Raw genomic sequence first — 23,238 nt, 5'->3', positions numbered from 1 at the left:
CGTAAGGATCAAGATCAATGCCATGGTAAACCAGAAGTAGAGGAAGCACTGCCCAACCTAATGGGCATGTGCGACTGCCGGAATGGCAACATCGACACTAGGGTTCAAAAGTGGGTCAATGGGTAGCTCAGAGCCTGCTGTCTCATCATCGTTCGGCGCATTATGATCATCATCGTTCGGAACATCGTGATCGTCTTCGTTCGGCGCATCTTGGTCGTTACTTGGTGCAGCCAATGCAATTCCCACGCTCTCAGGGGATGCAGAGCGCATAAGTCTGCCTCCACTATCGCGCATCCACAACTTCTCTTGTGAAGATGTTTGGGCGGTTGAAGATCGGGATCTTGTGGCGCGAACATTGTTCCTGACAACAGGCTTCTGGGCGGTCAAATTAGACACGCCCTCTTCGGCGAGTAGGCTTTTTGGAATGTGAGCTATCGCGCCGTTGGTTTCCGGTGAATCCTCATGGACACTCTCCGGGACTGGCGAACTGCAAATCGGTATGATCATTGGCTCCTCGTCATCGCCCTCGTCGTTGTCGTCGCCGCTAGACCCATTCTCCTCCTCATCTTCATCGCTAATCTCGTCGTCCCCTTCTCCCTCCTCATCCTCATCGTCGTAGTCACCAAAGCCTTCAAAGGTCTCCTCCTCCTCCTCCGCGTCCTCGTCCTCGTCGTCGCTGTCAAGAAGGCTGACGACCTCGGGTTGCTTGCTGCCCTTCTTTGGTGCCACCTCTTGCTCGTCCGCCTCGTCGTCCTCCTGGTCTTCGTCGGGTTCGGTATCGGACCCCGCATGAACTGGCTCGGGGTTGAAAACGGGACCGCCTGGGTAGGCAAAGTCGCGAGCGATCGGTGCCCCCCCAAGCGGGGCGTTCGACGGCTGGAACAATGAGACCGGCGTCCCAATCTCCGGCTCTACACTATGATTAGCCGGACGATTGTCGCCGGCCTCTTCCCTCTCTTCCTCCTCAACGGCCATCTCCCCTGACCTAATGCCGAACGAAACACCAAAGGAGGATCCTTGGTTGGTAGTGAAGGGGCGCGGCGGGGAGGGCGTTGCAGCAAAATGCTGCGAGGTGGGGGCCGGCGGTGGTGGCATCAATTTTCGGTCCGAAGACCGCGGTCTTTCTTCAGCCGGTTCCGAGGACCGGGACCTCTTCGCTGGCTGCTGGCCCCTCGTCAGCGAGTCAGCGGCCAAAGACCGCTTCCGCGGGTCTTTGGCCTCCTTGCCGTATGGATGGACGGAGTTGTCCATCGTGTCTTCCGGCGAGTATCGGAGGGTCCCGGCGGCATCGCGCTTGCGATTGCTCGCCGAGAGTACCTCTTCCTCCCGCCGGAGACGCTCCTCCTCCTCCTCTGCTGCCAACCTCGCCAGCATCTCCATCCTCGCGTCCCTCCTCTGACGCTCCCTCTCCATCTCCCTCTTCCTTGCCTCCTCCTTCCTCCTCTCCGCCTTTGCCTCCTGGATGCCCCTTGTATTTTCGAACAAGGCACCCCGTGCCCTAGCAGCCAAGGCTGCATAGGGGCTTTCCGGCTTTGCTGCTTCCGGCGAGCTTGCCCGGCTGCTCACGGCCGAGGTCCCTCTGGACCTGGCCAGAACCTCTTGGACGTATCTAAGGTCCTCGAAGCGGTGCGGGGAGGCAGCGGTATCGTTGGGGGTGGTGGTGGCGTTGACGCTGGTTGGTGGCAGTCTCTGCGAACGGCTCCCCATCAACGACGAGGCGGGACGAATCCCAGACCCCGTCGAAGAATGGAGGCCAATTCGCGAGATGCCAAACGACGAGTTCGACACCCTCGAGGCCCCAAACACACTTCTCGAGACCGTGCTCCCCGCTTGGGAAGCACGCATCTCTCGAAGGTGCTTTTTCCTCCTCTCCTCTGCCGCCTTCTTCCTCATGGCCACGATTAGGCCATCATCCCCCTTTCCTAGCTCGCCGCTAGTTTGTCTCCTCGTGCTTGGAGTGAGACCAAAGCTGCCGAAAGATCGGACGGAATGGTGCGACGCGTTAGATCGCGGCGGGCCACGCTGTGAATGTCGAAAGACATCGCTGTCTCCCGACGTCACACGAGGGCTGGGAGAACCAGCCTCTCGCTGCGTAGCCGCCTTGATCTGGTCGACCTGCTGTGAGATTGGTTTGCTCGTATCGACGAGCGCGAGAATCGACGGACGAACATCCGGGTTGTTACGTTCGAGAGCGGATGGGAAGCGTCGTGGTGTTAGTGATGTAGCTGATGCTGCAGACATTGTGCTGCCTCCGAAGGCGGAGGAGCGCTGCGACATCGTGAGGGCGAATGGTTAGGAATTGATGATAATTGTGATGGTGTTAGCTGTGATGATGGTGGGGAAGTGGGAGGTGATGATGAATGGTGATAAGAAGCGCGTGGACAAAAGATATAGATACATAAGAAAGGATGGAGGAGGAACAGATAGAAAGAGGCAGAGAGGTTGGCGGCTGTTGAATCCCAATCGGGATTAGAATCGAGTGCACAACACGGGTCACAACACGGGGAGCCTCAACACGGGGACATGCAACGCACGGGGACAAACAAACACAGACTCACGTGATAATGTTCTTTGTTCCCGAGCAAACGAAAGTGCTGCCTGTGTTGTCGCTTTGAACCATAATCCAACAGCTGCAACACATCAGAGAAGCATTTGGATTTAGGAATCTCTTCCCTGTCTCCTCACAGTCACCAGCCCCCTTATTCACCTTCACTCCCGCCCACCAGCTACTATATATCACTTCAATGTGACCACGCCAACACCGAATCCACACTGCACACGTCCTCAACTACTCACAGTTCATATATAGCAAGTTTCTATCAACAAAATGTCCCCAGAACAACCACGAAGCAAGAGAAGGAGCAGTTGCAGAATATTGTTCCTATGATGAAAATGAAGACTCGAGGAACGAAAATGGGTGCGCTTAGTGGGCCATAAGCATACCCCTAAAGCTTTTGATCCAGGCGAAGAGTTTTCTCTTTTATCAGTTAGTTTTCCTGCTACAATATACGAAAGGTAATACATCAAATACTATAGAAGTATTAAAATAACTAACATCAATGCCAAAACAGCCTCGCCGAGGAGGCGCCATACAAACCTCCTTCATCCAGCCGCACCTAGATCTCTCGAGTCTTCAAAATCTCAATCGTGAGAATGCCACGAAACCTCCAAAGCGGTACAGGAGCTTCTACGTCCAGACTAACCTTGTGAAAAGCCAGGTCTGGAATACCTCATGGTTCCTGGGTTCAGGCCAGGCAACATGGTCGGGCTTGACATCCCGGCTGTGACAAGTCCCTCCCACTATAACAACCTTATGAATATAAAGATTCCCAAGTATGCAATCCTTGTGGAAGGGAATGTTCCGCTGCTGCCGACGAAACCAATGTCGCGGCTTGAATTCGCGCTTCTTAGGCGCCCCGTCGTTCAGGGATCAGGCTGCCCGTGCCCGACTTGCTCTCTTGTGGGACTCGTCACTGGACATTCCCGGTTGGGTCCCCGTCGTTGTTGTTGAAAGCAGTACGGGTGCATCTTGTACATACTATCTCCATTGTCAAGCAGAAACAATCAATATCAATACATGCTGGCCCAGCGGGCTACCCGCCGCCGAAGTTCCCATACTGTGTTGATGTTTGCCCCCCGAAACACCCCAGAGCCCCAAGAACCATAGTACTTATCCCAATCCAGTAATTTCACCACACTCCACCACCCCCAATCCTCATTCAATCCTCATCCACCTTCTCACCCCACCAACCACCACCACCACTAACCACTATCATATCAACCAAGACCACCACCAACTCTACCAGCTCTACCAGCTCCCACCCCCTCAACCCACCTCCAAAATGGACATCGTAATGCTCCACCCCTCCCACATCCCCCACGTCCAAACCTGCAACATCACAAACCTCCCCGAAAACTATTTCGCAAAATACTACCTCTACCACGCCTTAACCTGGCCTCAACTTTCATACGTCGCCATCGACCTCTCAAAACCTCCAAAATCCCCTCATGATCCCCCCAAAATCGTAGGATACGTATTAGCAAAGATGGAAGAAGAACCACTCGATGGTATCCCTCACGGTCATATTACCTCTCTATCCGTCATGAGAACTCATAGACGGTTGGGACTTGCTGAGAAACTTATGAGGCAGAGTCGTATGTTTATCTCCTTTCCTTTCCTCCTACTATTTTCTTTTTTTTTTTAAAGAAGGAAGAATATACTAACAATAAAAAACAGAAAAAGCAATGGTCGAAACCTTCGGCGCAAAATACGTCTCCCTCCACGTCCGCGTCTCCAACAAAGCAGCCTTAAGACTCTACAAAGACACCCTCCAGTTCGAAGTCGAAAAAGTCGAATCAAAATACTACGCCGACGGCGAAGACGCCTACTCCATGAAACAAAACCTCGATTTCATCTGGGACGGCGTGAAAAAGGAAGAAGCCTTATATAAAAAGGACGACAAAAAGGGTGACGCAGAAACTGGTGAAGGCGCCGGTGATGAAGATGAAGGTGATCCAGTCGGTGACGAGGGACAGGAAGATAAAAAACCAAAGGAGGTCATGCGGAAAGTTAAGATTGGAAGAGCGTTAGGTGTCAGCGATCTTGTCGAGAAGGTCGAGCAGCCCAAGGCATCATCATAAATTTCACTATCTTAACGATTCACGACCTGTATATACCTCCCAAAAGTTTAGATTACCGATTTACAAACCCCCTAATCTAATCATATTTAATCATGACCACCATATAATGAATTATACTCGACCATCTCTTCGCTTACATTATATCTTACTGAATTTAGGCAAGAAAAACCATTGAATTAGAGAAAGGGAAAGAAATGGAGTATATGTGGAGCAAAATACATACAAAAAAACAGTACGAGCAATAGAAAGGCATAGCGCCGGCGGTAACCCCAAACGACAAATTATCAAACAATGTTCCTCCACTCCAATTATCCCCTATATCGAAAGTTCAAAGTACAAAACCCACCAGACAAAAAACAGTTAGGTATCAGAATGCAAATAATGTATAGAGCGAACACAAATACAAACCCTCTACTCTTCGGATCCAAAGGGAGGGTATATCAACCGATACAGCATTAGCGCACACCCCCCAGAACCCAAGATGTCCCAATCCAGTATCTATATTTCTACCTTTAAGTTTCCTCAAGTCAAAACGGCCAGGAGAACAACCAATAGTACCACCGCCAAAATCAACAACAAACAGCAAGCTCTGTTCCTCGCCGCCTTCTGGCTCCTGGCTGCCGTCGTAAGCTCTCTACTCGCAGCTCTAGTATCCGTCCTAGTATTGTCGATATTCGTCCAAACTCTCTCAACCATATGTCCCTGTTCAGTAACCATAGTTCCCAAATCCCTAAAGATTTCATTGAGCTGCGTAATTCCCTCTTCAATATCTCTAATTTCGTCTTCACGTTCCTGAATCATTGATTCTTGGAAGTCGACTTCGGATTGTGAAGCTAATTGTAGCTGCGCAGTTTGTTGGAGGACTAATGGCATTGTCTCGACGCCTTCGCCGCCACCGGGTGATGGGGGGTGGGATAGGTTCTCATCGTGGTGAGTTATGGTGTCTAGAGCTGTACGGGCTTGAATAACATATTGTCGTTGTTTCTCTAAGGAGAGCTTTTGGACTGCTTGGAAATCTGGAAGGGCGGCGGTGAATTCGCGAGAGAGCTTTTCTTGGATGAATCTTTGTTGTGGCTATTTTTAAAACATTTTATTAGATTATACTTTTCCTTTCAACCGGGTGTATGTATGTATGTATGTTTTTGCGCTTTTGCGTGTCGATATGTTGAATGACGACAAGAAGAAAGACGGGGATGACGTACGCTGACATTCTCCCACAACTGAACCTTCTTAACCCCTTCACCGATTTGTTTGAACCCATCCCTAGTCTCCGATAGGAGCTTTTGTAAACGCTCACGAGTTTCCTGCGAATCCTTCTTTGTCCCAAGAAGAGAGAGAACATGGTTCGCCTTTGTGATGTTGGAGGTGAGGTTGAAGAGGCGGGAGGAGAGGGATTGAGTTAGACTCTGGAATTCCGGGTCGTCCGAGTAGCCGGTTGAACGGTCGGTGGTGGGCTGGGATTCGAGGGATGAAAGGCGGGCGAACGACATCTTGTCTCTCCTCTTCCTCTGGCGATTCTAATATAGCAGTAGTGGCGATGGTGTAGTAGAGGTGGCGATAGTAGTGGAAGTTGAAGTTGGGGTTGAGGTTGAGGTTGTGAAAGATGAAGATGGAGAGAGAGTATGAGAGAATGATGTCGCTTCTGAGCGATGTCATGCGCCCAGTCTTGGCGTCGGCTATGCTCTTTGACTTGAGCTGCTTTGCTTTCGCGACTCCAATTACTTCCACCATCAGCATCGCGATATAATAGATACCGTCCTACATTACAGCTTCATCAACCCATATAAAATATAATAGAAGCTCCATCTTTAGCTTCAAAGTACCGCCATAATGAGCGTAATAATGTGTACCGCCGGTTACGACCACACCATACGGTATGCATATATCCCTCTCCCTCCAGACACAAAGAACCTTTCAACAGCTTTGTTCACAAACTAATCTTCGATGTTTCTTCTTTTTTCTCAAAAAAAGATTCTGGGAAGCTCTCTCCGGTATCTGTTCTCGTACAATCCAACACGCCGACAGTCAAGTTAACCGTCTCTGCATCTCCCCCGACAAACGTTTCCTCGCCGCCGCAGGCCACGTAAACGTAAAACTCTACGACATAAAATCCACAAACCCCGCCCCCGTACTTTCCTTCGAAGGACACACCAACAACGTCACGGGTGTAGGTTTCCATTGTGAGGGTAAATGGATGGTAACATCGTCTGAAGATGGAACCGTGAAGATTTGGGATACCAGAACGGGAACGGTGCAGAGGAATTATAGTCATGGAAGTCCGGTCAACGATGTGGTTATCCATCCTAATCAGGGGGAGCTGATTAGTTGTGATCAGGCCGGGAATGTTAGAATTTGGGATCTGGGAGAGAATAAATGTACACATCAGTTGATCCCGGAGGATGATGTGCCCGTTAGAAGTGTTACAGTCGCCACAGATGGTAGTATGCTCGTCGCCGGCAATAATACAGTACGTCTTGACCATATCCGTTATTTTAAGAAGAAGAAAAGGAAAGAATAATACTAACAAGATGAAATAACAGGGCAACTGCTATGTTTGGCGTATGATCCAAAACCGCGACCTAACCTCCCTCGTCCCCGTCACAAAATTCCAAGCTCACACAAAATACATCACCCGTGTCCTCCTTTCCCCAGACGTCAGACACCTAGCAACTTGTTCGGCAGACCATACGGCAAAGATATGGTGCGTCGATCCTCAGCAATTCTCACTAGAAACCACACTACACGGCCATCAACGGTGGGTGTGGGATTGTGCGTTTAGCGCAGATAGCGCATATTTGGTTACTGCTTGCAGTGATCATTTCGCCAGACTGTGGGAATTGTCGACTCAGAGTATTATTCGACAGTATAATGGACACCATCGTGGAGCGGTTTGTGTAGCTTTGAATGATTATAGTGAGAGGTAGCTTTCGATCGATCTTTTTGGTTAGTGTGAGGCCTTGGTGGGGGGTATTTGGCGTCTTTTGGCACGGGGAATGGCGTTAACGTTTCTTAGTATTGTTCCCTTTTTAACGAATATGTTACCTCATAACTAGCGATAAGTCTTTGATTCGGTACCAAAATGAAGCTATTCCGATAGAGATTCAATAGATAGATGGTAAACGACTACGAAGATACATTTAAATCATTCTAGTCTAAACGGTTATCTAAACGACAATCTAATAAATATATCGTACAAGCTAGATCCCGTGCAATCTCTAACTAAATACTAAGCTTCAATAAGAACTAAATTCACGGCAACTGATAACCTGCAGCTACCAATCCAGTCTTCAAAGCATTAATTGCCTTGTCAACGTGCCCCAATGCCGGGTTCGTCTAAACCACACAACCATCAGTATCGTCACAACTACCATTACTCCAAGGAGTAGAGGAAAGAAGGGAAAGAAACTCACCACTGAAACGCCCATACTTCCAATTCTAATATACTTCGTCGCAGCCTGCTTATGCAACCCACCAGCGAAGACAACCCCTTCCTTCGCTGTATGCGGCAAAATATCCGCTGGTGTAAGACCCTCCGGCAGCCAAACTGCTGTCATACCATGGGCTTGGAACCTCTCCTCACTGGCCAACTGTTTTAATCCAAAACTTGTGACTGCGTCCTTGATCTTCTTTGAAGCCGCTTTATGTTCTTCGAAGCGTTGGGAGAGAGGGACTGAGAGGATTTGGGTGAGGGAAGTATTGAGTGCGCGGACTAGCTGTGGGGATGGGGTGGCGAAGTAGGATGGTTTCTTAGCCTCATAGTTTTGCATTACTATATTCCAATTAGTATCTCCCTTGTAAATATCCTAGACTTGAAAGACATACTCGGCAACCAATTCTTCAAGCTAGCATAGTAGCTGCCCGGTGGTACCTTCCTGCTCTTATAAGTCTCGATAGCCCGTCCGCTCAACATCATAACTATTCCACAGTCAGCAAAAATCCATTCCCTCATAGCCGTCCAGAAGAAGGAATACATACTCGACAACCCAGCAGGCACACCAACCGCCTTCTGACTAGCTGTCAAAACCACATCCAGCCCCCACTCATCAAATCTAATCTCCTCACATCCCACACTGCAAACCCCATCAACAATCACCAAAGTCTCGGGGCTCACCCTCTTTACCACTTCCGCGACCTCTTTAGGATCCGACAACACACCAGTAGAGGTATCAGTATGCGTAATAGTAACAGCTTTATACTTCTTCCCCTTCAATGCATTTTCAATTTCCTGAGGACTCGGTCTAGACCCGATCGGTGCTCCCAATTGTGTAGGTTTAGCACCATAAGTGGCCAAACAGTCTGAAAACGAATCTCCAAAGTATCCGGTGTGGAGGACTAGGACTTCATCACCTGGTTCGATGATGTTCGAGGCGACAACATCCCAGCCTAGTGTACCCGAGCCACTAAGAATTAGGGGTTGAGAATCTGGAGAGCTGGTGATGAAGAGTTGACGAAGTTGGGTTAGAGTGTCGCCGAAGACGTGGACGAAGGGCATGCCGACGTGAGATTCGCTAGGAGTCGACATTGCTTGGAGGACCTATTAATATAGGTATTTATCAGTATATTTCCCTTTTTTTTCCCTTTACATTAAAGATTGTCGCTATATGCGAGGGAAAATACATACAGCATCATCGAATTCGATGGGTCCTGGGATCAGGACGGTAGGATGCTCGGCCTGTGCGCTCATTTTGTCCGGAGTAGTTGTAGCTGTAGTAGAGTACTTCAAAGCAGTCGAAATATTAGAAACCTTATTAGGTATATGGTTGTTCAGCTGAGATAATCTGGCAGATGCAGAAGAAGAGGATGTATTATATGAAGTCGCAGAAGTATTTGTAGAAATAGTTGTAGGAGCGGTGGAGGGGCGACGTGGGGCAACAGCGGCGGTAGAAAGAGAGCGTGAATGTGTTGCAGATGAGGTCAACCGAAGCAGCTGTCGGCCGTCCGCGTCCATCCGATCAGCTTGCAGAGATCTAACTTCGATCCTGCACCTTCTGCTGCTACTGTTCACAAGCCTACCTGTTCCTCGGGCGGCCGCTAGCATGTGCATGGTCAGTCAATTTTCTTTTTTTTTCTTTTTATTTCTATTTTGCTTAAGGTATGCTTCCCCGCAAAAAAGGATAACTAAGTACTACCTGGGCTATGTTATAATTATCGTCAATTGTGGTGCAACGGTCGGAACACGAGAGGGGGTGCGAATGCAGGCTTTGGGTTCAACGATAAATGGTCGGGAGGTGCCCGAGCTGTCTGAATTGAGGATTCACTTTGGTTTGCGGAGTAATTACCATGGATAAACATTAGTTCAATCGATCTGGGAACTGGAATCCATTTAATGACAATGGTCTGGTCTGGACCGACTGGGCTATTTTCCGGCGCTAAGACACCATCTTGCGGACCTGGCCGACATCGCTTGCTCCGTGTCGAGCTCTCTTGCCATATATCCGATGCAGCTGAGTCAGCTTTATAGCATCCAGACATTCACATCTAGTAGATATACCACACACAACGCAAATGCTTCACTTCTGTTATAATGTCTCGGTATGCATATGGTATTGCAATTGAGTATCTAAGTGATTCCTTAAAGGGTGGTTGCCACGATAGGTAGCGTAATATACTCGACAGTCTTCATCCTATCCTGTACCCAGGCCGTCTTGATCTGCAAAGATGGGCACCATGCATGGATATATAAAAGTCAATATGAACCTATGTAACTTATATATACCTAAGAAAGTACCTTATATGATATATAGAAACCAAAAGTATGAAGCCAGGTTGTCGATTCTTTGTATTGAATTCGATAGGAACCCCCTGGCCAATTCAGACTCCGCCCTTAAATCTATTCACGATCAAATCAATGGGATTCAATAAGTTGCTCCTCTTTCACGTATCCCCTTGACAAAGCTTGATATAGTGTAAAGCTAACCGATATGTATAATTGGAACTTGAATAGAGCAAGCAGTTTTTATTTATTACAATCGATCGTTCAAAAGCCAATACATAATAAAAACGACCAAATTAAATGGACGTAACAAGAGCATTAAGATACAAATCGCGCATGCTCAAAACTCTTCTTCGGGTGCATTATAATATGCACGACCTGGGGAAGGATATCTTGGGTTATATCGACGATTCATTTGATGAAATACAAAGTACTGTCCCCGATATTGGACGGAAATTCACAGGGTGTATAGGTATAATCAATGGCCCGTGCGCTACGAGGAAAAACTCGACTTTGAGCTTCGAGGTGCCGCAAACCACCCAAAAAAGATCTTCAAAGGCTATAACAAATCGACCAAAAAGGGCTGCTCAACGTACGTCCTCACACACGGAAAACGGGGAAATTCTATGATAATATGAAGGAGAAAAGAGTTTAGACTAACAGAACTACATTGCTAACCACATATTGCCTTTCTTATAGATTAGAATTCTGTTAAAAAATTCAAGAGAAAGACTTGGCTTTCGCATGCGAGGGCCATCTCAATGGCCGGTTTTTCATAACCGGAGACGAAGGTTTCTCCGGTTTGTTCAAATATTCATTGAACACAAAAGGCATAACCAATGGACTGCCCACAGTGATTTCGCAGAATCTATATCAACCTTGATAACCTTGAATGCCCCCACTCGTGGGAATTCCCGGTTCAGATACGGTGGCAATTTAGAAAGTCTTCCTCCGACAAACACTCAAGATCGGAGATTCGCTTTTTGAGATATAAGAAAGCTTGGATGTGCTGGATTACTTCGCGCCGCGACTTAATTGCTACCTACTACATCAAATCGAAAGTCCTCACTAATACTGTCAAGTAGCACCACCGATCACGACTCATCACATACCTACTAGTTGCACATCCCAGGTCGTCTTCTTTTCATTTGTTCACAATCTCCTACCCCGACAACCCAAGATACTTCAAGTCTAAGTTTAGAACAGAATCCCAGTTCTATAATCCCCCGAGCCTGACGCTAACTCACCAAGACCCAAATTGAAGAGATCTGGTTGGTTTAATCGCTGCGGGTAGAGTAACCCCAAAAACGCGATAGGATTTGAAATTTGATATTGTACACATTTAGTTAGTTGCTCTCCGCACTTTCTTTTTTCCACACAAAAGTTGGAGACTTAGTTCTGTTGAGAAAAAAAGTCAGCTCATCTACCGAAGCTCTCTCCAAGATCTGTGGGAGTTTTCAAAGTAGTCAAGCTAGCCAGCTGGGGACGCTCTGCTTGGTTAATTGATCCTACTACAGGAATACAGCGAGGAAGGTACTCACTGGATGATATGTCAATGTACGTTTCAAGGGGAAATTAGTTGGTGTTTATCATACTGAGTCTGGGTACAGGTGGGATTGATTATGTTTTAGGGTAGCTCACGCATCGGAAGTTGACCCGCCCAGTGTTAAGGCCGTCGATTGGGTATGAGTTTATAAAAATACGATACTTCCCTATAACTTTCTTTGACGGCCTCTTCTTGATTGTTGGGGTATATATACGTATCGTTTTAGTTCGAATAGGAGCCCGAGTCTCAAACCCTGGAAAATGAAGTGAAGTAAAGTGAACAAGAACACGGAAAGTAGTTCTTTTGCGAGAAATAACACTGTTACACGGAATTTATATTGCACAAATTAATCAAAATATGTATATACATGACCTGAAGTCTAAAAACTCTATTCAGTCCCCATTACATCAATATTGAAAAAGACGCCCTCAGTATATATCTATATACGCAATCAATAAATTTCTAGCCTCTAGTCCGGCGCTCTAATACTTGCCACATATATTAAAAGAAAAATGGGACCCCAATAGAAATATCCCAACTGCACGGTCTCTAAAAACTCGGGCGTCCAGATCTCAACAACCTGGCGGGCTATTTACACCGGAACAAAAATAATTTATTATAGAATTCTTTTGAAGAACAAAGAACATGGAATACACACTTAAAGTTCTAAAAGAGCTACAACGAGAGATTGGGAAGATGTCGGTGATTCAGGGTCAAGAATTAAGAGAATTGGATGGTTAGGGCTGTTATGGCAAGGTTGAGGGTTAGATATGACGTTAGCGGTTACACCATTTAAATTTATCAGGACTAGATTATTAGTTTTCGTATTTTACTTTTCTTATAAGATACCTTCTATACATATGATTCAAGATATAAAACATGTTCGTTCGTTTGAACGGTAGATATCAATTAGAATCCTGATATTATTTCCTGCGTTGAAGCGTGTTATTTTAAGCTCCCCGAAACGTAACCAAACGTAACCAAGCTTGCGCGACTTGCGACGACTTCCCCTCGACTCTACTACGTACAACCACCACCACCATCGTCATCCCTCATCACCATCCGACAAAAAAGAACATCCTCAACAGAGCCCATCAAACATCCGGCTTGATATTCCAAGATGACATCAAGACTGGTCCTCGCCCTCGGCGATCTCTTCATCCCAGATAGAGCTTCTGTAAGCTACCACTTTCACTAATTCAAACTTAGTTTGCGCGGACGCTAACATATCAACGCTTCATATAGGAGATACCAGCAAAGGTACCTACCATTCTTACCTCCCACCAGCTTTTGACACAATTTCCCATATACCCCATCCCCCACTACCATCTACACAATCTCCAAAAAAAAAGAACTACCAACAAAAAAAAACACAAGCTAACCACCAAACCGGCACACCTGGAGGGGGAAACCCCTCACCCGGTTCTCCCAGGGCCTTAACACCCCCCCCTCCTAGCCACTATTTTAAATTTTTTTCAAAATAAATAGTTCAAAAAACTCCTCGCCCCCGGAAAGATCGGTCAAATCCTCTGCTTGGGGAACCTAACCGACCGCGAAACCTACGAATTCCTGCGCTCCACCGCACCGGACCTTCAAATCGTCAAAGGTGACTTCGACGAATCTTCAACTTTACCTCTATCGAAGGTTGTCAAACATGGACAGTTTAGGATTGGATTTACTCACGGGCATACTATTATCCCGCCTGGTGATTCGGATTCTTTGTTGATCGCTGCTAGGCAGATGGATGTGGATGTTTTGATTTGGGGTGGGACTCATAGGTTTGAGGCTTATGAGATGGAAGGGAAATTTTTTGTTAATCCCGGGAGTGCGACGGGGGCTATGAGTAGTGGATGGTGGGGTACTGATGAGGAAGTTGTGCCCAGTTTCGTGCTGATGGATGTGAGTGTCCCCCCCTCAGACTTACTCACCCACTAGATAATTCGTGATTCTAACAAATTGTATAAACAGGTCCAAGGAAATAACCTGGTGCTTTACGTCTACCAGCTCAAAAAGGATGAGAACGGAAACGAAAGTATCGCAGTGGAGAAAGTCAATTTTAGGAAGACCGAATCGGCGGCGCCTGCACCCGCCCCAGCATAATTCGCGTCAATTCCCTGATAACGATCTTGCAAAGTACTCATCATCTACCCTATTTCTAATGACCGAGCTAGCAGTCTGTCTCCTTTTTTTCCATCTTTTATATTCAGTAGGATGTAAACCAACCTACAAGTAATACATTAAAATGCGCATAGCACACAACTTCTTTATATATCCTATCAATAAGAATAAGCCTCCCCCCAAAAAAAAACCCCCCAGTGCCTAAGCAATCATCATTTTTATCTTCAAAACCCAATATTACACACCCATAAACGCCCCTTATAGTCCATGCATAAGCTACCCATCTACCCCTCCCCCAATAAACTAAACTTCTACGCCCCAAACCTCGACCCCCCAGCAACATGTTTCTCCCCCGGCACCAAATTAACATGATCCCTAGGATTCGCCGCCGCCTCATAAAGCGTAATAACAGGCTCCCTCCCAACCTTCATAAAATCCCCTCTAAACCCCAAATACCAAATCTTCGTAACATCTTCATCATCATTATCATAACCATGATTCTCTTCAAAAAACAAAGTAAGACTTCTAACGTTATTAAATAACGCCCTTTTTACTGGAATTTCTATGATTTCGGGACGGGATGATGGGGGCACCAAAGGGATTTCGAGGGTTTGTGTGGGAGTTACGGATGTGGCGTTTGAGAAGTCGACGTCTGTGCGGTTTATGAATAGTTTGAGGGTTCGTGGAGAGGTGGGGTCTGGTGGGGCGTAGATTAGTAAAGAATGGAGCTTTACTATTCCCGCGAAACTATATATATAAAAAAATAATATCGTCATAACCGGTTTCTCATTAGCCCACATCGCATACCATTCTAACAATAGAAAGAAGAAGAAAAGGAAAATAAAAACATACGGAACAAACATAATCAACTCCTGATCACTATCACTCTCCAACTCCGGTGTAGTTTCCAACCTCTCATCCCAGGTTTTTCTCAACACCCGTTTCCCGGCATCAGGTTCCGATTCGTTAAGCGTGGAGACTGCATCAAAGTCAATACTATTATAAAGCGACGACTGAATCGCTGGTGTCACGTCGTCGTCGTGAGTGTGGCCCGCGTGATCGTGATCGTGATGGTCGTGATGGTCGTGACCGTCTCCGGCCCCGCTGCCGTGCGTGTGTTCATGGTGACAGTGTGACATTTTGCAGCTAACTTCCCCCCCTCTACCTAGCTTAAAAAAACCAACGGGTAGGACGGGAAGACTAAAATAAAAAATAAAAAAAGGTATTTAAAAAAAAAGTGGAGTCGTAACAAGTTTATAATTTAGTAACAAAGGTTGTCAGCTGGATTCGATGGTGGGGTTTTTTTGGATTCTTGTCTTTCGTTGATATGCACCACTACGTAGGTAAGTAAGTACTTACAAAGACGTTGGTTTGGAGGGTGGAGGTTACAGACAAAGCGACGTTATTGGCTGGATGTCTTTCGTCATGTTGGATGTTGTGCAGCTCAACACCATGTTCCACCTTGTAGGGCTGAATATAAAGAGAAAGAAAGAAAAAAAACCATACACCATTAACACCCCCCCAAGACGCTTGAAAGGAGCGGGAAAGGAGAGCTCATGGGGTCAGAGGACCTCTTGCAGACGGTATTGTCGTCTAATTTACTTGGTATTACAAACGGGAATGCGGGTATACGACGGGAAGTTTGTGATCCTTTACGTCATGGTAAAATTTTTTTATATCATGAGAACTCGAATACATATGCATATACCCCGCCATCCGAGCACAGGTCATGTTTATAGAAACTCTTAGATCCGAGAGGGGTCATGTTTGAGAAAAATCATAAATGAGGCTCTAAACTATACGAGGGGGGGGGGGGTGCATATGCGCAGGAACAGTCTGCAGAATGCACGATGGAATATCTATCACGACCTTCTGATACACATCATCCATGGCCATGGTCAAGAAAGCCTCGTCCAGTTGATGAACCGATCTTTCCAATCAAAGAACTGAAACCGCAAAGCATGACTAGAATCTTGCAGATACCCCGGCAGGAAGAAAGAAAGAAAACAAGAAAAGAATCTGACAAAAGTCCCCATTGTTCTTTAGGACTCTAGACTCATGACCCTTCTCTCCAAGATACCAAGCTCCGAAAAACGAACGGGACGTAAGTACTTTCGAGTATCTTTTTGAGATACTTCGCATATTTGCAACATTGATCCAAAAAACAGACAATCGGTGCCGCAGGTACGGTCGAAAATGCCTATACCGGGCTTTGCACTTCCTTATCCTTGTAGAACCTCGGAAATCCATAACGTACTCGATACTCACGTCTCTCCACTTCTTCCCTGTCCTCCCCTCTCCAAATACCTCCTCGTGACGACGCCTCCAACGGAATATGATTCCATCTGGAATCAAACACTGCCGCATACGTATTCCGGTAACATAGTATTGCGACCAAACTCCCCAGTATTGCGCCAGCCAAGATATCGTGCCAGTGATGTGACTGCATGGGATCCCCAGAAAAATGAGGCACATTAGTCATTTCCGTTCTCCCATATCCTCAGAATACCCCAGAATCTCGTCTGTTTTTTCCTAATTCATGATGCCTTCCCGGTCCCAGGTTCCAAACTTTCTTTGACTTTTTCCACCCTTTCTGACCTTTTGACCTTGTGTATACGAGGAAAGCCCATTTCGGCTCCTGAAACACACATGTTTCTCGGACATGGGGAAACATAAAAGGGTGACTTACCATATCAATAGATATCGCCCCAGCCATAAGCACCGCCAGAACCAATGGCGACAGGCATAGCACTATCAACAGCGGGTTAGCCCTGTAGTCGGCAAATATCTTAAGTTTGGCATTAAGATATAACGACAAGAAAACAGCTGCCCCACAAGCGGTCGCGACATGGCCGCTCGGGAAGCTTTCCAGTCTAAGAAAATTTTGCATCGCGCCCCGCGAGTCAGCTTCGGATTCCAATTTAAGAAAATTTTCATGCTAAGGCAAAAAAAAAAAAGACTCTCGTCTCGGAAGAATTCTGTTATTACCCCCAGGCAATCATGTTATGATCGCCAGTGCATATTTCTGACTTAAAATATGTCCCATCGTATCCCATGCCATGATGCACCCCAGGTCGAGGACGGCATAGCTCCAGAAACCCCGGACGGAACCCTCCTATGAAAACCTTCATGATAACTTGGAAAAAGCAGCTGAAGAGAAGATATCACATTAGCAAAAGACCTCAAAAAAAAAAAAAAAAAGAACATCAATGCACACATATTTTCATTTATCCCTCGGATTCTAGTCTTGGACGTCTAGGAATAGTATCAAAGTAATACCCTAGATCCCAGCTAATCCCTCGTTCCTTAGGATAAACTATTTTGCTCGTAGACGTACCATATCAATAAAGAATTAACGACCCCCAACATGGCCCGTGCACAGTCCCTCATGCTCCCATTATTGCATATCAAGTTTAGCAACCCGACAACAAAGCCGGGAATTCCGATTTCCAAGACGGCACTCAGCCAGAACGGAATGATCTGTCTACGAGCGGGGTGATCCAGCTCACTTGCGCCAAAATAGAGAGGAGAAAAAGTGGAAGAAGCAGTAGAAGCAGTAGAAGTAGAAGCAGAAGCGTATGTGGAACTCGTATTGTTCAAACCGGCAGAAGGTATCCGAAAGTACCTATGGTTCCCACCCACATTTGGCATCCACTTGTCAAGGCTAAGGGTTACCGCACCAATCCACAGAATAACGAACCAGTCGAGACCACAACGGCGGATACAGTCGTAGACGGGTGGGGGTAGGCAGCAAAGCATGGGAAAGGGTCGCCTCGTAATTGGCAATGAGCCTGATGTCGGCCTGGTCGGCTGAATCCCCACAATACTAGCTGCTTCTTCCATCACATTCACTATTTTTCGATGTGCTGGTTTGCTTTTTGAAGGATCTTTTCATAGCACTTTTTCGGGATGATTTCCAGTGCAGTGACGAACGTCAGGAGCCACTTCTTCGGGACGTGGTGGCATATAACCCTCCAGGCTTTTTGGTTGTGGTTGGCTGTTTTGAGGGAATTATTGATTAGCCGACTAATGGACAGGCCTGGCCCAGGGTCTATTGCAATTGAAGACCTTCAAAGGTGATTGGGGTAATTTTGATCCTCGAAGAAGTTCTCATGCATGAACGGAAGATGCACATACAAGGCAAGGGTTGCAACAAGATATCCTTTGGGCACTGCACTGATAAATATTGCAATTTGGGGGTACAGCTTGTGATAGTAGTTAGATCCTGTCGACGGGTCCGCAAGTGGGGGGAACCCTCCAACTACCTATACTATACTACAGAGGACGGCTCAATTAGCTCGAAACGCCATGTTCAGATGTGATTAGGATGTAACAATCGAAGCCATCATACCACAATCCGGCGTTATCACTATTGTTGTTCTAACTTTGACGCCCTGGTCGGGATCTGGTGATAAGAAGCTTCAATGCCACCACACCGTCTTCACCCTGCCCGATGCTAGCGGTTATGTAGGTTACGTGCGTGGAACAAGGAACAAGGGCAGTAAGAAAGATGGAAAGGCGAAAGAGAATGAGATCCGAGGACGATGGCTTGCGTGACTATCCCCGATACAGATTACTGACCCGTTCGAGATGGAGTTAAAAGATATTGATTCGAAGTTTTTCGTTCTCGACAAGTTCAAAAAATAAATAAAAAAGAAATAAATAAAAAGACCCAATTGATGCAATGCGGAAGCAAAGAAGCGAAGCATGAATGGCCTGATCCTTTCTCTTCTCTCTGTTTTTTTTCAAGTTTCAATAGTCTGCATGGATATAGTTAATGCAACATTTTGAATAAAACTTTTTGTTTCTCGTTCAAATTGTCTCTGCGCTTTGATGAAAAATGTCTGAGATTCTCAGCCCGTCCCGCATCGATCTGATCTGATCTGATCTGACCTGACCATTAATATTATATTAAATAAGCCGTGTCGGAAATTTATTCTTTTTCTTTCACTTCCTCGTGGACTTTTTTGGCGACAGCACCGACGAAAAAGGCGTTGAAAGGCGTTTTGAAAAGGGAGATTTGATCAATCGAAATGGAAGAACTTGCAAAATGTCATGCCATTGTCGCAGCAATCGTGGAAGCCATGGCGTTCTGGCAGCCAACCAGACAGCTCGGAGACAGTTATCCTACCAATCCGCTCGATTTATTGATTGGCCATGCGAATGCATGATGCGTCAATAGCATGGCTAGTATGTATGTGTACTGTGAGCCGCATAACAAAAAAAAGAAGAAGAATTGGCACATCGGTTTCGTTCGGCGTCTCCGTTAACCGGATTTACATCCGGCTGAAGGCTTCCGTTTGCTCGGATCTACTATTTTTTTTCTCTCTCGCTTCTTTCCCTCGATCCTGTCCCGATTGCGACGACGGGCAGAAAAAGCTGAAATTGCATCGTCCGCCGAAAATACCTCGAAAGGGTAGGCTCCAGGGACTCACGAGGAAGGCGCACACGACGAGCTGCATGCATGCAGTCGAGTCAGTCAATACTCCTCAACAAAAAGAAGATGAAGAATAAGTCACAAAAAAATACAAGAAAATACCTAAGGAAGGAAAGAAAGAAAGAAAACAAGGTGCACAAATGGCCGATCCAATCGAAGTTTGGATCTGATATGTCGTCGATATGCTGCAGTGCAGCCCCCGCTAAAGCAATTAAATTAATTAAATCGCGGGCTGCAGCAGCAGCTCAACTAACTAGCTTAGACGAGCAAAAGCTAAATTATGAAGCTTTTCAATTGATCAAAAAGCTAGTTTCTTACCGAAAAACTCTAAAGTATATACCATACTAGTAGGTAGTAGTAGTATACTGCTTCTACATACTAGAGTCAGCCGAAAATCGATCTCGATCTTGAACATCCCCCCCCTCTTGATCAAATGGAGAATACCGCATGGACACGTACACACGTACACGCACATGTTCGTGTTCGGGTTCAGATTCATGTCTATCATGTAGATTGACATCAAAGCACAGATGGGAACAATACCTCTCAACCTTCCCCTTATCTTCCCTCCGCCCCCCGGATGATCAATGATCACGCTTTGTAATTTAGACTTTCGAGGTTCTGGATGAGCCTATTGATTGAACCGGGAACCGATGATACAAGACATAGTAGTAAGTATACGGCCGTCTTGATACTAGCGTTATTCCTTTTTTTTGTTGGAGACAGGAATTCGAATTGAATCGAATCAACATTTTGCTGAGGGGGAAGGTGAAGTTACCGAAAGAATTCCAGGAACCTCATTTGAGATCTGTGATCACCTTTTTCCTTCGGGAATACGATCCGGAGAATGTGATCATACGTAGCTCGAAGGAAAAAAATCAATTCTTTTCTTCAAAAAAATTTGACACGGTTAGTTTCATTTTCAAGGAACCAAGCAGGAACCGTTTTGGAACCAAGGAACCCCTCTACGCTTAAACCCAACCCTGTCCTATGACGTTGACGATGTCAAAGAATTCTCTTTTTTTTTATACATATCCTTCGGGATGATAATCGTGAAAATTTTTTTAAAAAATAAAAATGAAGATTCTTCATATCCACTCATCTAATCACGATTCTCCATACCAAGAGTTTTTTGAGGTAATATAATTCCAAAATAGCGAATAGTATCGTATAGTATACCACTAATCGTCTCGCCTTCTACAAACCTCGATCATAACTGTCGATCTAGCTCACCCACCTCACAAATCCCAAAACATGTAGAACAGGGTCCCCTCCCCCCCTTCGAAATTCATACTTCACTTTTTGTTCTTCCGTAAGCCGGAAATCTGCACACCAACTTCTCAAACACATCATCATCTATCATATCAATTCCAACAAATAAATTCAAAAGCCGATCTTCGGCGCCTCCCACATGTGTTTCTTGTTCAAAAAGAAATGTATGTAATGTAGGCATGTATCATGTACGTACGGGGTGTAGGTAAAGGTAATAAGATAGTTGGATGGATGTATCAGTTAATCCATAGCCAGCTGCCATATCGATTTGCCTCCGTCGCTTTTGTTCCTTGCTTCGGCTTCGGCACGGGTCCGCCGCGACTCTCTCTCTCTCTCTCTCTTTCTTCTTTTTCCCTTGTGCCTGTTTTTTTTCCTATGAGTCTCATTTCGTACGGCACTTGCAATTGGTTTAAGAAAAACCTTAAACTAGGTATTCGGTATGTTGTAGACGTGTAAACCGCTAGTTACTGTATCACCTTTTTACCGAACCCGTCATCATGTAAAACACCTAATCACTAGCCTTCGCGCGATATACCCGACCCAATAGCTAAAAAAGTCGGGTCATCTCAATGCATCCACGATTTTTATCCCCCATGGTTGTTTCCCGACGGAAGGCCTCGGTCGAGTCGTGCCATAAAAAAAAAATAAAAAATAAAAAAATTTTAACGACTAATAACCCATCTAGCATAGCGGCTCCCTCTCTCCTTCCACAGTGGTACTTCATGATCATTATATGCGTTGGCAAAACCCATCTGTCTCTGAATTACCTATTTCCTGCCGACTCGACACCCGAATTAATGTCTAACATAGCCGTTCCGTAAACATATCAAACCAATCCCGATAATACCCCCCCTCAAAACGGTTAAAGAGAAGAAAAAAAAACATCCCGAAGATATTCGTAATTTTTCAAGGGAGGGGTCTTCGTATGTATATGTATATGTATATGTATATGTATATGTATATGTATATGTATATGTATATGTATATGTATATGTATATGTATATGTATATGTATATGTATATCAAATTGTCTGGAATGTTGGCATCATAGCCTTGGTACCACGTTGCAGACCGACAAAGCAAGATACCGTTCGTACATATACATAGTATACATATACATATCCGTATGTAATTAGTTTAGTCCCTATGGAGTAAAGTATATGTAATGCACATACCATAGCAAGGAATAAGAAGGGTTGGCGCTTGAGACTAATCGTAGTTAGTTTTTTTTTTACAGTCTTAAGTACCTTTAACTAACATCCCACTCATGTAACTATCCCGATGTAGTACCTATAGGCTTTCCCGGCACAAAACAAAAAGCAGAAAATTTTCCTTCCGAGCAATTCGGACCGGAAAGAATGGACATTTTCTTACTTGCTTAGCAAGCCAGTTAACTAGCTAGCTAGCTTAACTACCTAGGTAAGTGACGAGGCAGGAACAGCTTGCTTTGAAAGCTCGAGGATGATGTGATACACAGCTGATACTTACCCATTACTTCTACTTTCGACTTTATAAGAAACATAGAGCTCTACGGAAGCTTAAATCTGGGCACAATGACATAACCCTCGATTCGATTCACTACCTTGCTTCCTGCTTCCTGCTTCCTGCGTACCATAACGGGGCCAACCTTAATGGAGAATTTCATGACATGACATGCAATCCAAAGACCCTGGAAGCCCTGGCAAAGTAGCCTCGAAAAGTGATGAGGCAGGTTAGTGATACTGCTTAATTACGCCACTTCCGCTCAACAGAATCAAACGAATTCCTCCCGGCTTTTTTCGTAAAAAAGTAGATCCGGTGACGGGAAGATCGATATCCAATTCGAAAGGAAGTATATACTTCCTTGCTTGCTTGCTTGCTTGCTTGCTTGCTATACAGCCAAGGGTACTCGGAAGGTTCAATGGATATATCGCCAAGGATACCCTACAATCGTAATAATATACACGGAACGAGTTAAATACTCAAGTAACCAAGTACCTAGAATATACACCAGCAATGCCTGCAGTACAAAAACCGAATTGAAACTCGATGATCGATAGAATAAAATACAAACATCACTTGACAATTGCGTGCGTGAATAAAAGAACAACCCTACCAAGAAGTAGTATGTACTTACTTACAAAGACCGGGACTATCTTGGCTCAAAACGTCAAAGTATTCACGAAACAACGCATACTTTGTTACAACAAACATGCTTGGTTCGTAGCGCACCACGGCAGCCGGGCTGGCTTGCTCCATTAACTTTTGCAAATGCTTGCTGATGCCGGGTCCATTGCCATTGAACATCCCAGCAGTATCAATCAATTTAATCCATGGACCCCGCGAAGACTGGCCTCGAATCCGATTTGCTCAAATCACATTTGATATCTATTCTTATATTGTATCCGAAAAACAAAACTCAAAAAAATATTCCGAATGGACTGTATGAAATTGAGATTCAGGATCCTCCGTAAACCACTCAAAAAAGCCGTTACCCATTGAGAAAAAAAATAAAAATAAAAAAAACCACCT

General features: G+C 45.6%; 8 protein-coding genes across 8 annotated transcripts; 3 read left to right on the top strand and 5 right to left on the bottom strand.

Moving 5' to 3' along the window:
* Positions 1–57: 57 nt before the first annotated feature.
* AOL_s00188g94 (uncharacterized protein) lies at positions 58–2,277 on the bottom strand (the record flags this gene model as incomplete). Its single annotated transcript, XM_011128343.1, has 1 exon — positions 58–2,277. One exon carries the CDS (start codon positions 2,275–2,277, stop codon positions 58–60), a length of 2,220 nt encoding a protein of 739 aa, XP_011126645.1.
* Positions 2,278–3,842: 1,565 nt separating this feature from the next.
* AOL_s00188g93 (uncharacterized protein) lies at positions 3,843–4,641 on the top strand (the record flags this gene model as incomplete). The annotated part of the gene is made up of 2 exons (XM_011128342.1): positions 3,843–4,155; positions 4,238–4,641. The coding sequence occupies 2 exons, from the start codon at positions 3,843–3,845 to the stop codon at positions 4,639–4,641; spliced, it is 717 nt and encodes a 238-aa protein (XP_011126644.1).
* Positions 4,642–5,163: 522 nt separating this feature from the next.
* On the bottom strand, positions 5,164–6,131 carry AOL_s00188g92 (uncharacterized protein; the record flags this gene model as incomplete). The annotated part of the gene is made up of 2 exons (XM_011128341.1): positions 5,164–5,715; positions 5,844–6,131. 2 exons carry the CDS (start codon positions 6,129–6,131, stop codon positions 5,164–5,166), a joined length of 840 nt encoding a protein of 279 aa, XP_011126643.1.
* Positions 6,132–6,471: 340 nt separating this feature from the next.
* On the top strand, positions 6,472–7,565 carry AOL_s00188g91 (uncharacterized protein; the record flags this gene model as incomplete). The annotated part of the gene is made up of 3 exons (XM_011128340.1): positions 6,472–6,515; positions 6,613–7,108; positions 7,182–7,565. The coding sequence occupies 3 exons, from the start codon at positions 6,472–6,474 to the stop codon at positions 7,563–7,565; spliced, it is 924 nt and encodes a 307-aa protein (XP_011126642.1).
* A 325-nt stretch (positions 7,566–7,890) lies between these two features.
* AOL_s00188g90 (uncharacterized protein) lies at positions 7,891–9,685 on the bottom strand (the record flags this gene model as incomplete). The annotated part of the gene is made up of 5 exons (XM_011128339.1): positions 7,891–7,974; positions 8,052–8,410; positions 8,464–8,556; positions 8,617–9,175; positions 9,263–9,685. The coding sequence occupies 5 exons, from the start codon at positions 9,683–9,685 to the stop codon at positions 7,891–7,893; spliced, it is 1,518 nt and encodes a 505-aa protein (XP_011126641.1).
* A 3,335-nt stretch (positions 9,686–13,020) lies between these two features.
* AOL_s00188g89 (uncharacterized protein) lies at positions 13,021–14,000 on the top strand (the record flags this gene model as incomplete). The annotated part of the gene is made up of 4 exons (XM_011128338.1): positions 13,021–13,077; positions 13,146–13,160; positions 13,389–13,799; positions 13,869–14,000. The coding sequence occupies 4 exons, from the start codon at positions 13,021–13,023 to the stop codon at positions 13,998–14,000; spliced, it is 615 nt and encodes a 204-aa protein (XP_011126640.1).
* A 329-nt stretch (positions 14,001–14,329) lies between these two features.
* On the bottom strand, positions 14,330–15,157 carry AOL_s00188g88 (uncharacterized protein; the record flags this gene model as incomplete). Its single annotated transcript, XM_011128337.1, has 2 exons — positions 14,330–14,765; positions 14,871–15,157. The coding sequence occupies 2 exons, from the start codon at positions 15,155–15,157 to the stop codon at positions 14,330–14,332; spliced, it is 723 nt and encodes a 240-aa protein (XP_011126639.1).
* A 2,167-nt stretch (positions 15,158–17,324) lies between these two features.
* On the bottom strand, positions 17,325–17,777 carry AOL_s00188g87 (uncharacterized protein; the record flags this gene model as incomplete). The annotated part of the gene is made up of 1 exon (XM_011128336.1): positions 17,325–17,777. The coding sequence occupies one exon, from the start codon at positions 17,775–17,777 to the stop codon at positions 17,325–17,327; it is 453 nt and encodes a 150-aa protein (XP_011126638.1).
* Positions 17,778–23,238: the final 5,461 nt, after the last annotated feature.

The sequence above is a fragment of the Orbilia oligospora genome (genome assembly GCF_000225545.1).
Source record: "Orbilia oligospora ATCC 24927 unplaced genomic scaffold scaffold00188, whole genome shotgun sequence".
NCBI lineage: Eukaryota > Fungi > Ascomycota > Orbiliomycetes > Orbiliales > Orbiliaceae > Orbilia > Orbilia oligospora.
This window is presented reverse-complemented; position numbering and strand designations above follow the sequence as displayed.